The sequence below is a fragment of the Micromesistius poutassou genome, assembly GCF_964030765.1.
Source record: "Micromesistius poutassou genome assembly, chromosome: 7".
NCBI lineage: Eukaryota > Metazoa > Chordata > Actinopteri > Gadiformes > Gadidae > Micromesistius > Micromesistius poutassou.
The window spans coordinates 17,875,676-17,887,754 of NC_140277.1; the positions used below are offsets into that span (position 1 = coordinate 17,875,676).

A 12,079-nucleotide genomic window follows, 5' to 3' on the forward strand; every position below is an offset into this window, starting at 1 on the left:
TTTTTCCGTCCACTTTCCTACTAAATTCCTCAACATTGCATCACATCCCATGTGTGTTGTCCTACTGATAAGGGTGTGGTCTGACTGACCAGAGATGCATGCTAGGGTTCTGCGCTGTTTGAGGCCTTCAGTTGTGTAGACGTTCCCCCTCAGGGGAACCCAAGTGTTTAAGAGGCCGTCGTCATGTCAGTTACATGAACTGGCACGTCCTTCAGGATGGAGACGGGGACTCCTCAAGGAGACACACCAGGGGGTGAGATGTGAGGGCTGTCCCTCTCAGCAACTAGAACCCAACCTGGTTCCTGCACCTGAGAACCACAGAGCACGTTCCAACGTTTCCCTCCGTACACCTTCAAGCCCCAGCCCCCCCACCACTGGTCTGACCCACCAGCGCCCCCACTACTGGTCTGACCCACCAGCGCCCCACCACTGGTCTGACCCACCAGCACCCCCACTACTGGTCTGACCCACCAGCGCCCCACCACTGGTCTGACCCTGACTCTCAAAGACCTACAAACCCACTGCTGGTCTCTCCTCTCAAAGACCTACAAACCCTCCACTGGTCTCTCCGTTAAACCGCTGGTCTCTCCTCTCTCAAAGACCTACAAACCCACGGCTGGTCTCCGTCAAACCCACCACTGGTCTCTCAGTCAAACCCTCCACTGGTCTCTCAGTCAAACCCTCCACTGGTCTCTCAGTCAAACCCTCCACTGGTCTCTCAGTCAAACCCTCCACTGGTCTCTCAGTCAAACCCTCCACTGGTCTCTCAGTCAAACCCTCCACTGGTCTCTCAGTCAAACCCTCCACTGGTCTCTCCTCTCTCAAGGACCTACAAACCCACCGCTGGTCTCCGTCAAACCCACCACTGGTCTCTCAGTCAAACCAACCACTGGTCTCTCCTCTCTCAAAAACCTACAAACCCTCCACTGGTCTCTCCTCAAAGACCTACAAACCCTCCACTGGTCTCTCTCAAAGACCTACAAACCCAGCGCTGGTCTCCGTCAAACCCACCACTGGTCTCTCAGTCAAACCAACCACTGGTCTCTCCTCTCTCAAAAACCTACAAACCCTCCACTGGTCTCTCCTCAAAGACCTACAAACCCTCCACTGGTCTCTCTCAAAGACCTACAAACCCAGCGCTGGTCTCTCCTCTCTCAAAGACCTACAATGCCACAACTGGTCTCTCCGTCAAAACCTCCACTGGTCAATCCGTCAAACCCATCACTGGTCTCAATGTCAAACCCACTACTGGTCTCTTCTCTCTCAAGGACCTATAAACCCTCCACTGGTCTCTCCATCAAAACCTCCACTGTTCAATCCGTCAAACCCACCACTGGTGTCTCCTCTCTCAAAGACCTACAAACCCACCGCAGGTCTGTCAAAACCTCCACTGGTCTCACCTCTCTCTGAAAGACCTACAAACCCTCCACTGGTCTCTCCGCTCTCAAAGACCTGCAAACCCAGTGCTGGTCTCTCCGGAAAATCCACCACTGGTCTCTACTCTCTCAAAGACCTACAAACCCACTGCTGGTCTATCCGTCAAACCCACCACTGGTCTCTACTCTCTCAAAGACCTACAAACCCACTGCTGGTCTCTCCGTCAAAACCTCCACTGGTCTCTCCTCTCTCAAAGACCTACAAACCCAACACTAGGCGGTCCTTCTCGCTACTCCTATCCAACCCTGGGCCTGTCCTCTGCCTCATCAGTTTGCATCTGAAGGATACTCACTCAGGAAACCACTGTTCTGTCAGACGTCCATTCAGGGACGGGAGTCAACCTTGTTTATGTTTTGGAGACACCTTGCGCTCCATCAATCACCAACGTCGGACGATACCGGAAATAGTTCTGAGAATTTTGGACACAATTTGAATCTGACACCTCAGGTAGGTATTATGGCTTATTTTACAGTACCTTGTTTGGCTTTGTATTCCTTTCAGTATTGTAATCCTTTGTGTATAATGCACAATCTAATAACTGAAAATAAAGGGGGGTTATCTTTAACCTGGTACGGGGCAATCTTTAACCTGGCATGGGGCACTAAGTGTGAGACGGGCGATCTTTGCATTGCATGGGGCAATACTTCATGTGAGGGGCAATCGTTGCCCTGGCATGGGGCACTATGTGTGAGAGGGGCAATCGTTGCCCTGGCATGGGGCACTGTGTGAGAGGGGCAATCGTTGCCCTGGCATGGGGCACTGTGTGAGAGGGGCAATCGTTGCCCTGGCATGGGGCACTGTGTGTGAGAGGGGCAATCGTTGCCATGACACGGGGCACTATGTGTGAGAGGGGCAATCGTTGCCCTGGCAAGGGGCACTCAGTGTGAGAGGGGCATTCTTTAACCTGGTACTGGGCACTACATGTGTGAGGGGCAATCTTTCTACGTCTACTTGGCTTGTATTACATTAACATTTAAATTTTCAGCTATAGCAGGACACTACTCTTCCTGAAACACCCTTGAGTGTATTTTGTTCGGACGTTTCTGGATGACTCAAGTCTGTGGCCTAAATCAAAGAGGATAACAAAGTGGGTGTTGAATACAGCAAGAGCCTGGAGCGATCTAGCATCTGGATCTCAATTTGACCCTTCTACACACTGGACAGGATGACTTGATTGTCATGTAGCTTGGACTCCAGTGTGACTGAATCATGCAAACAATGGGAAGCGACAATGGCGACTTGGTACAATGGATGATGGACTAACGGCATTCCGAATGGACAGAATCTGATGAGAAACCAACCAACTGACTGAAGATGAAAGATGAACCAGTCTGCGACGTGGCTTCCCTACCTAACCTCAACATGGACTGCTGGCAAGCCCTCTGGTTCTCCTGTACTCCTGCCCTGAGATCCAAGTCTTTTCTTTCTCTGGCTGAATTGTAAAGACGAGGCTAGTTGGACCTGGGAGATGGGTCCCCCTTGAATCGGAAACCATCTTGGAAACATCCCAACTAGCGTCCCTGTCGAGCTGCAGTTGTGCTCTTCTTCAGAAGTGGAGGTGAAGAAAGCCTCACTGGGGCTTCAAGGTCTATGAAGAGGAACGTTGAAATGTGCTCCATGATTCTCTCCTGTAAGAGCTGGGTTGTATTCTAGTCGCCGAGAGGGGGAGCCTCACAGCCTACCCGTTGGTGTTTCTCCTTGGGGAGTCCCTGTCACGGTCTTGACGGACGTTCCAGGTCATGTAACTGATGTCACGACAGCCTTTTGAAAACTTGGTTTCTCCTGAGGGGGAACGTCTTCAGAACTGTAGGCGTCAGATGGCACAGTATCCCAGCATGCATCTCTGGTCACTCAGATCACACCCTGATCAGTAAGGCAACACTCATGCGATGTGCATGCAATGTTTCAGAGAGTAGTAAGGAAGTAGACAAAAGGCATGAGAACAGTTTGTTATTTTGTACTGTTGTCAGCATTGTTTATGGGTGGGAATTATTTGCTAAATGGGGGGGATATGAAATGTATGGTCAATTATTTGTACATGAACCAACAGCAACAAACTACTAGATCTGCTCAAGGTAAGTCTGTTGGCTGTATTTTGCAACGAGACGACCAAAGCACCCCAAGATCTCCATCGTCGTTCCAGCTCAAGGTAAGGGGGTTCTGCGGGGGGGTTGGTAGTTAGATTGAAGACCGCTATGTGCATGGGTCTATAAAGATGCTGTCTGACTTCACAGGATCTCCAGGACCAGGGTGGACCAGAGGCTGAGGACCAGCAGGTGACCAGATCCCCTAGACCAGGCATGGGAGACCAGAGACCAGATCCCGCTGGACCAGGTATGGGGCACTAATAATAATAATAATAATAATAATAATAATAATAATAATAATAATAATAATAATAATAATAATAATAATAATAATAATAATAATAATAATACTACTACATTGGATTTGTATAGTGCTTTTCTCGCACTTAATTAGACTGTAGGGTAACTAGATCCCCTAGACCAGGCCTGGGGCACCAGGGTAGACTACTAGAGGCTGGGGACCAGCGGCTAACTTGATCTCCCTGGACCAGGCATGGGGTACCAGGCTAGACCGGAGGCTGGGGACCAGTGGGTATCCAGATCCCCCTGGACCAGGAATGGGAGACCGGAGGATATAGACCTGATCCCACTGGACCAGGTATGGGGCACCAGGGTGGACTGTAAGGTAACTAGATCCCCTAGAGCAGGCCTGGGGCACCAGGGTGGACTGTAGGGTAACTAGATCCACTAGAGCAGGCCTGGGGCACCAGGGTGGACTGTAGGGCAACTAGATCCACTAGAGCAGGCCTGGGGCACCAGGGTGGACTGTAGGAGCTGGGGACCATCAGCTAACCAGATCCCCCCCCCCCCCCCCCTGGACCATATCCCTCTCGTTCAGGCATGGGGTACCAGGCTGGACCAGAGGCTGGGGAGCAGAGGGTATCCAGATCCCCCTGGACCAGGAATGGGGCACCAGGCTGGACCGGAGAACGGAGGGTAACCATCACCAAGCACTTGACACCTGGAGGTTCTTTTTAATTATTTGATCCTTTTAATTAACAATCGTAGAGGGTGTTAATTAATTTTTCCTTCAGATTTTTCATTCTGTGAATTTTAGCCAAAGCTGTGATTTGAGGTAATTAAGGTCACATCAGCTGCTACTATTACTGTAGTTTATCCAGCATACATCTAGGTGGACACTAAAACACAACTAAAACATAACAGCTGGTCACACTCACACCTGGTGACGTAACATCACCCTTTTAATGTGTTTGTATTGTGAACAGATGAAGCTGACGACCCACCAGGAGCGAGACGAGGACTACGATGGGACTGCTCAAGTCTTTGGAAGGTTAACAGCTTTTTTACATCGTTTCACCACCAGAGCTATGCTGTTAAATTCACAGAATGTTTTACTATAGTCCTGAATTACAAATTCCCAGGTGTGCATGTTTCATGTTGAAGTTTAAAATATGAAATTTATCTTCTAGTCTATCTTCTACTTTCAAGACAGCGCTTTGATTCAGAATTATTTAAACGAGGTGTCCAAAGAATAAAAAACTACTAACAGTTTAGAATTCTCAAAAGTATTTTCTTTAAGTATAATTATTTACAATTTCAACACACATTGTATTAACTAAAAAAATCGTGGACAAAATGATCAGGAACCCTGGGCTGAGGAGAGCTGATGGAGGAGCCACCTATCTGGAGGGAGACCCAGAATGTGGTTAGCCTCATAGCTGGACATCATTAGCCTCCTAGCTGGACATCATTAGCCTCATAGCTGGACATCATTAGCCTCATAGCTGGACATCGTTAGCCTCCTAGCTGGACATTGTTAGCCTCATAGCTGGACATCATTAGCCTCCTAGCATAATTTATATTGTTAGCGTCATAGCATAATGGATATCGTTTACCTCATAGCGTTATCTGTATTGTTAGCCTCATAGTATAATTGAGATTGTAGCATAATAGCATAATTGATTTCATTAACCTCATAGCATAATCAATATCATTAGCCTCAAAGCATAATCAACATTGTTAGCATAATGGCATCATTTATATCATTAGCCTCAAAGCATAATGGATATCGTTAGCCTTTTAGCATAATGGATATAAGCCTCATAGGCCTCATAGGGTAATCGACAACGGTAGCCCCACAGCATAATCTACATCGGTAGTCCCATAGCGTTATCAACATTGTTGGCCTCCTGGCATAATTTATATTGTTAGCTTCATAACATAATGGATTTAGTTTACCTCATAGCGTTATCTGTATAGTTAGCCTCATAGTATAATTGATATTGTAGCATAATAGCACAATTGATTTCATTAGCCTCATAGCATAATTGATTTCATTAGCCTCATAGCATAATCATATTGTTAGCCTCATAGCATAATTGATTTCATTAGCCTCATAGCATAATCATATCGTTAGCCTCAAATCATAATCAATATCGTTAACCTCATAGTGTTATCTAGATCGTTAGCCTCATAGTATAATTGATTTCATTAGCCTCATAGTATAATTTATTTCATTAGCCTCATAGCATAATCAATATCGTTAACCTCATAGTGTTATCTAGATCGTTAGCCTCATAGTATAATTGATATTGTAGCATAATAGCATAATTGATATCATTAGCCTCATAGCGTAATCGTCATCGGTAGCTTCATAGCGTAATGGACATCGTTGGCCTATGGCTAACAACATAGATTATGCTACAAGGCTAACGATTTGTGTTTTTCCTCCAACATTTCAGTGACCCACCGACGGCGCCTCATCAGAGCTGGACGGTGGAGACTTCGGATTCAACGTCTACCTCGCAGGACGTGACTTAAGTCACAGGTTGTCAAGGGTTCCTTGTTTCTCAAGGGTTCCTTGTTCCTTCGAGGGTTCCTGGTTCCTTCATGGGTTCCTCATGGTTCAGTGTTAGGGACAGAGTTAGGGTCAGATGGTCTCACGATGAACTGATGGTTTTTGAATCACATCCCAGAATTGTTTCACTGTGCGCACAGATGTTGAAATGTATACTGATGTTGTTTTATGATATAAAATAATTTAAAACAACATGTTTGTGTGGCCTCCCCTATCCTATCCCCTCACCTCCCCTCTATCCTAACCTCCCTCCCCTATCCTCCCCCCTCCACTATACCCTACCCTATAACCTCACCTCCCCTCTACCCTAATCTCCCCCCTCCCCCTTCCCTATACCCTCACCTCCCCTCTATCCTAACCTCCCTCCCCTATCCTCCCCCCTCCCCTATACCCTGACCTCCCTGCTCCCAATTAACCTAACCTCCCCTATTCCCTATCCTTCCCCTCACCTCCGTCCCCTATCCTCCTCCCTACCCTGACCTCCCTTTCCCCTATACCCTAACCTCCCTTTCCACTATACCCTATCCTCCCCCTCTCCTAACCTCCCCCCTCAACTATACCCTTACCGTCCCTATACCCTTTCCTCCCCCTCCCCTATAACCTCACCTCTATCCTCCCCCCCTCCCCTCTACCCTAACCTCTTCCCTTCCCTCTACCCTAACCCCTATCCTCCACCCTTCCCTATACCCTAACCTCCCCCCTCCCCTATCCTCCCCGCTCCCTATACCCTAACCTCCCCCCTCCCCTCACCTCCCCTCTACCCTAACCTCCCTATACCCTCACCTCCCCTATCCTCCACCCTTCCCTATACCCTAACCTCCCCTCTTCCCTATACCCTCACTTCCCCTCTATAAGTATTTGGCAACGCTGCCAAAGATGACTAAGGCTACTGTTGGGGATACAGACAGGAACAACAACGTCCAAAGCGTTGAACATGCAGCAGCCAGCTGTGAAGTGGCGCTAGGTGAAGACCTGTGAGAAGACGTCAATAAGTAGGACTGTCAGAAGCGTGTGATGTGGAGAAAAATCTATCCTCTCTTTCTTCTTTCTTTTTTTCGTAAATATATATATAGCTTTGTTTGAAATGTTCAATCTCAAGTGCACTGCCAATTGCAACCTCACGCATACAAAGTCAATTATTCCTCTTGGCAATTTTTACTAAGTATATGACTATTTGTGGGGGGTTACCATAACTACTTGTCTTGCTGTTATATTGATATTGATTTGATTAAAAAAATAATAAACAGTGCTGGTTTTCCTGGCATTTTGGCAAAGTTATCTGTAACCTTATTCTGTTGGGTTCCATTGTGACTATTAGTTTGTGTACTGCTACACTTTGTGTGTTCTCTGCTTTCCATCTTCATTTTGGAGTAAAGAAGTGTATGCAGGGTTTAAAGGGAAGATTTTTTTTCTCATCTCCAACCTTTACTTCTGTGTAGATTAGCTTTACCTGCCTATCCACCATTCAGTCGGTACATTTTTTTTCTCCCTTCTATTTTAAAGATCGGATGAGGTGGGCCCCATACATATCTTCGCCTTGGGCCCCCAATTTTCTAAATCCACCACTGACTCCACTTCACTGTTCATTGGAAGGGGTCATTTACTGAAAATTACTTAATTACTACTAGGGTTTCATCGTTCTTACGGAACACTTAAGTAATTCTTACAGCCCTGGAGTAACTTAAATGTTACTAAACTTATGTAATTCTTATAATTCGACTCACTTGAGACACCTGGTGGACGTTTTTGTCATTAAATCACCACTTACGTATTTCTTGAGGAACTGTCTGAACTAACCGTAACCATAACCCTATCAGAGAAATGCGTTTTACTAACGTTAGTTTAATATACATTACAATTTAAGTTACCTTCCCTGCGGTCACGTGACGGATTTGAGCCTTTTTGGATTGGATCAGGGATTTAAACCAACGTCATTGGATAATCTCCGGCTGTCCCCTCATCAATATTCATCTTAGGTTGTAGTTTTCCGTAGCCACCTAGAGGAGGTACATCCTTCAATGACACGCCCTCTTGTGATGTCACCGTCTCTCAACAGCTACAAAACATCTTGTAGGGGTGAGGAGACTGACATCACAAGAGGGCGTGTTACTGGCACCTCTTGATGCCAACCAAACCGTTCCTAACAAGAGGAGATATGTGTTATGTCAATGAGTTTGGCTGCCAGTCAGGAGAAGGCCTCACCAGGAAATAGCTGCTGCTGGAACCGCCCTAACGACCGACTGACACCATGAGACACATCTTCATCAGGGAGAAACCGACTCCAGCCTTAAGATACAGACCAGCACATATGAATCAGACAACATGGACCTGCCACCCTTATGGACCCTTTATCACATTATTGAATACGTTCAGTTAATAATCAGTGGAACTTCACCCCTACCAGAGCAGACCGGATATGAACATTCAACATTATCACTTATTTATTGCATTTATCTTCTTTTATGTCCAGTCTTTTCCTTTCTTACTCTTAATAATGAGCAGAAACAGTGAAGAAGCTGAGATCTAAACCAGTATAAACCTGTACTGTTTTAACCTTCTGTGTTTAAAATGCTTTTCCAATGAAAACCCATTGAGGTGAAGGTCAGCCACCGTCTCGCTGTGTTTGAGATCAACAGAGTGATGGTATGAATGGAGGCGCGGCCGCCACAGGTTTGGTATGAGGAAGAAGACGTGTGGTGAGGATTTGATCTTTGTGAGATTGTACTGATCACCTGGAGCACAGGAGAGGCCTTCTCTAGGTCACGTGTTTCTATTCTCTACATTATCCACATTTCTCTCTTCATGGAAATCATGGGAACACTTTACAATAAGGTACATCAATACATTAAATACCTTAATAATAAAAAATTAACCATGAATTTACATTAGTTAATGCAGTCAAAAGCATTAACAGTTAATGAATAGTAATCATTTCATAATGGTGTTCATGTTTACTAATAGTGTCCCTGTGAACTAAATACACATGTTAACCGTATTAAGTTTCCCATGCTGATAGTGTATAATACTGGTTATTACTGCATTCACTAATGTTAATGAATGTTTCATTAATGTATGGTAAAGTGTTCATGAAGTCCTGGTATTTATTTTCTGTAACTGAGGAGGACGTGTGAGGCGATGCATCAGAGTGTCTCTACCTGCTGTTTGAACCATCAAGTGTCTCTTTGTATTTCTCTGAGCTTCTAGACATCACAGCTCTGTCCATCGTTCATATTTTAATAAAGTGGTTATTCTTCATCACTGAGTGAAGTTATGGAACAGCAGCCAATAAGAGGTTAGTCTGACAGGACTTTAAACTGGGAGGGGAACTGGTCCAACTGGTTGGTTCACATCCTCCTTTCCTTGTTGTTGTGTTGGACGGTTTGGTGCTGAGCTCTTCATCACAGCAGGGAGAAGACGAGGTACTGTAGTCACCACGCTCCGTCATATCATAATTCATAGGTTAAGTTATAGTTCTGAAAACATACACGATTTAAAATTGTATTGCTTTTGTGCACTTATGTACACTTCTCACATTGTAAATGAGTTGGTTTGTGTAAGTTTATTGGCATACGAATTGTATTTACCGTTTGCATCGTTATATTATCACTTGGACTATTATGATTATCATCAAGATTTTATTATTGTGTTTTAAAAATGTGATATCTTGTTGTTCTTATTATTACTATTATGACTATTATTATGGTATAATTATTATTGTTATTTTAATGATTATTATTGTAATATTAGTATTATTAGAATCATTATTGTTATTGTAACAATCATTCGAATTGTATTATTATTGTCATTATTGTCATTATTGTCATTGTGCGTGAGGAAGAGGGCCAGATCTGGGGATGTGGGTGTGGTCTAAACGTCATGAGGTCCGTTTAGGTTGTCAGTCAGACTGGTTCAACAGGACAGAAAACCTCAGAGGAGGATTTCCTCATAGTGAGCGTATCTGTCTTCTGGTTCCCCTGCAGACGCACTTGAAGCCCTGAGACGTTCTGTGTGAGTGATAAAGTTATCAGTGGTTTGTAGTAAACACTGGGCAGCGGCTCCACGTCTTTCCCCTCGTAGAGACTGAGAGCAGCAATGAACAGCAATGAGCGGCAATAAGCAGCAGTGGCGGACTCAGGGGGGGGGCAGGGGGGGGGGGCGGCGGCCACCCCCCCCCTCGTGCCTCAATGGTTGAAAAAGCGCGCTAAAGTGCCCTCAATAGTGACGAAAACGAGAGGAAGTGCCTTATTGGCTGCCCTTTACATCTGCAAAAAATGATTGGGTGCCCTCTAGGGTGCCCCTTCATACAATAAGTGATGATGAAGTGCCCTCTAGAGCAACGTGCCTTAATGAGGGCCCTGCTAGTGCCCTTCTGCCCGTCCGGTGCCTCCATGGTTGAAGAAGTGTTGCTGAAGTGCCCTCTACAGGGGTGACAACGAGAGGCAGGGCCTTATTGGCTGCCCTTTACACGTGCAAAAACATATTGAGTGCCCTCTAGTGGCGCATTTCCACTACTAAGCTCCGACTGCTAAGCTCCCAAATCATAGCTTTGTCATGGACATTATCACTCCTGGGTGTGTGTTTGTGGCACAAATGTTAGTAGATCCCTCTGTGTTTTACTTGAATGAAGGTGTTTGTGGAATAAACATTGTAAAGGTTTTATAGTTCCCTGTGTGGTTTTATCATAGAGGTGTGGTTATCATTTTAATTGTCAGTACCATGTCATTAATTACTTTGATCTGGATCTCCTCATAATAACGTAGTGCTAATCTTAATGAGAACGAGGACTATTTCATCATACATGATGCCTCATAGCTTTTTGCGCGCTGGTGGGGCCCCATGTTGTGCAGAATGTGCCCTTTTTATTTTTTCGCCGCCTGCCCTTCAAACTGTCTGAGTCCACCACTGATAAGCAGGTTCTATAAAAGCAGGGAATAACCAAACGCTGAATGACCAGAGGAACAATATGTAGTTGTGTTTGTGTCCAGGTCTCCAGTCTACTATGGATGAGGAGAGAGAGGAGAGAGAGGAGGGGGGTCCTACCTCTAAGACCTTCCTGGAGAACATGGCCGCCAGAGCAAAGCTAAGAGGTAAGAAGAGGATCTCTCACTGTCTGTGACTGTTGTCCATCTCAGAGCTCAGCAGTGATACATCATAAAACCATCATTAGTCTGAGTAAAAGCTGTCTGTGTGTTTTGTGTTGAAGCCCAGAGCAGCAGGAGAGAGCAGACTCCTGGACCCAGCTGTGTCTCCATGAAGAGTGACCACTCTATGGGTCTACCTGTTGAGTTTAAAGATGGATGCCCCTCCAGAGAGGAGAGGTAGGAGTTTCAAACAGACGATGAAACAGACCACTTGATATCAGACTCTACTCTGGACATCTAATAATCAGAGTGTTCTTAATAGTGATGTTCCCCTGATCTTTGTGTGTGTGTGTGTGTGTTGTGTTGAAGCCCAGAGCAGCAGCAGAGAGCAGACTCCCCTGGACCCAGCTGTGTCTCCATGAAGAGTGACCACTCTAGGAGTCTACCTGTTAGGTTTAAAGATGGACGCCCCTCCAGAGAGGAGAGGTAGGAGTTTCAAACAGACGATGAAACAGACCACTTGATGTCTGACCCATATCTGAGTTCATCAGAACTGTTTCTCCCCCGGCTTGTCATCAGAATATGGATCAGTTGTTCTTCAGCCTGAGTACTACTGGAGTTTACGTCTTTCAGCAAGAGGACCCTGCTCCTCGTAC

The 12,079-nt window shown here is 45.6% G+C and overlaps 3 protein-coding genes across 6 annotated transcripts in view; all 3 read left to right on the plus strand.

Moving 5' to 3' along the window:
- Positions 1-12,079, plus strand: part of LOC311350680 (NLR family CARD domain-containing protein 3-like) — a 132,159-nt gene that overhangs the window by 16,569 nt on the left and 103,511 nt on the right.
- On the plus strand, positions 3,091-6,556 carry LOC311350723 (uncharacterized protein). Of its 4 annotated transcripts, XR_014636675.1 has the most exons (6): positions 3,092-3,586; positions 3,672-3,771; positions 4,016-4,122; positions 4,363-4,460; positions 4,751-4,815; positions 6,227-6,556. XR_014636675.1 is itself a non-coding variant. In XM_084470793.1 (5 exons), the coding sequence occupies exons 1-5, from the start codon at positions 3,374-3,376 to the stop codon at positions 4,752-4,754; spliced, it is 522 nt and encodes a 173-aa protein (XP_084326919.1). In that variant the 5' UTR covers positions 3,091-3,373; the 3' UTR covers positions 4,755-5,198. The 4 variants fall into 4 exon arrangements, 2 of the variants coding, with proteins under 2 accessions (XP_084326919.1, XP_084326920.1); XM_084470793.1 differs by lacking the exon at positions 6,227-6,556 and having other exon boundaries at positions 3,091-3,586; positions 4,751-5,198; XR_014636676.1 differs by having other exon boundaries at positions 3,173-3,771.
- LOC311350070 (NLR family CARD domain-containing protein 3-like) overlaps positions 11,402-12,079 on the plus strand; it is a 61,976-nt gene continuing 61,298 nt past the window's right edge. Inside the window, exons 1-2 of the mRNA XM_084470108.1 lie at positions 11,402-11,429; positions 11,793-11,909. Of these exons, the coding sequence (XP_084326234.1) occupies positions 11,842-11,909 (68 nt within the window). The 5' untranslated portion in view covers positions 11,402-11,429; positions 11,793-11,841. The remainder of the gene's footprint in view (positions 11,430-11,792; positions 11,910-12,079) is intronic.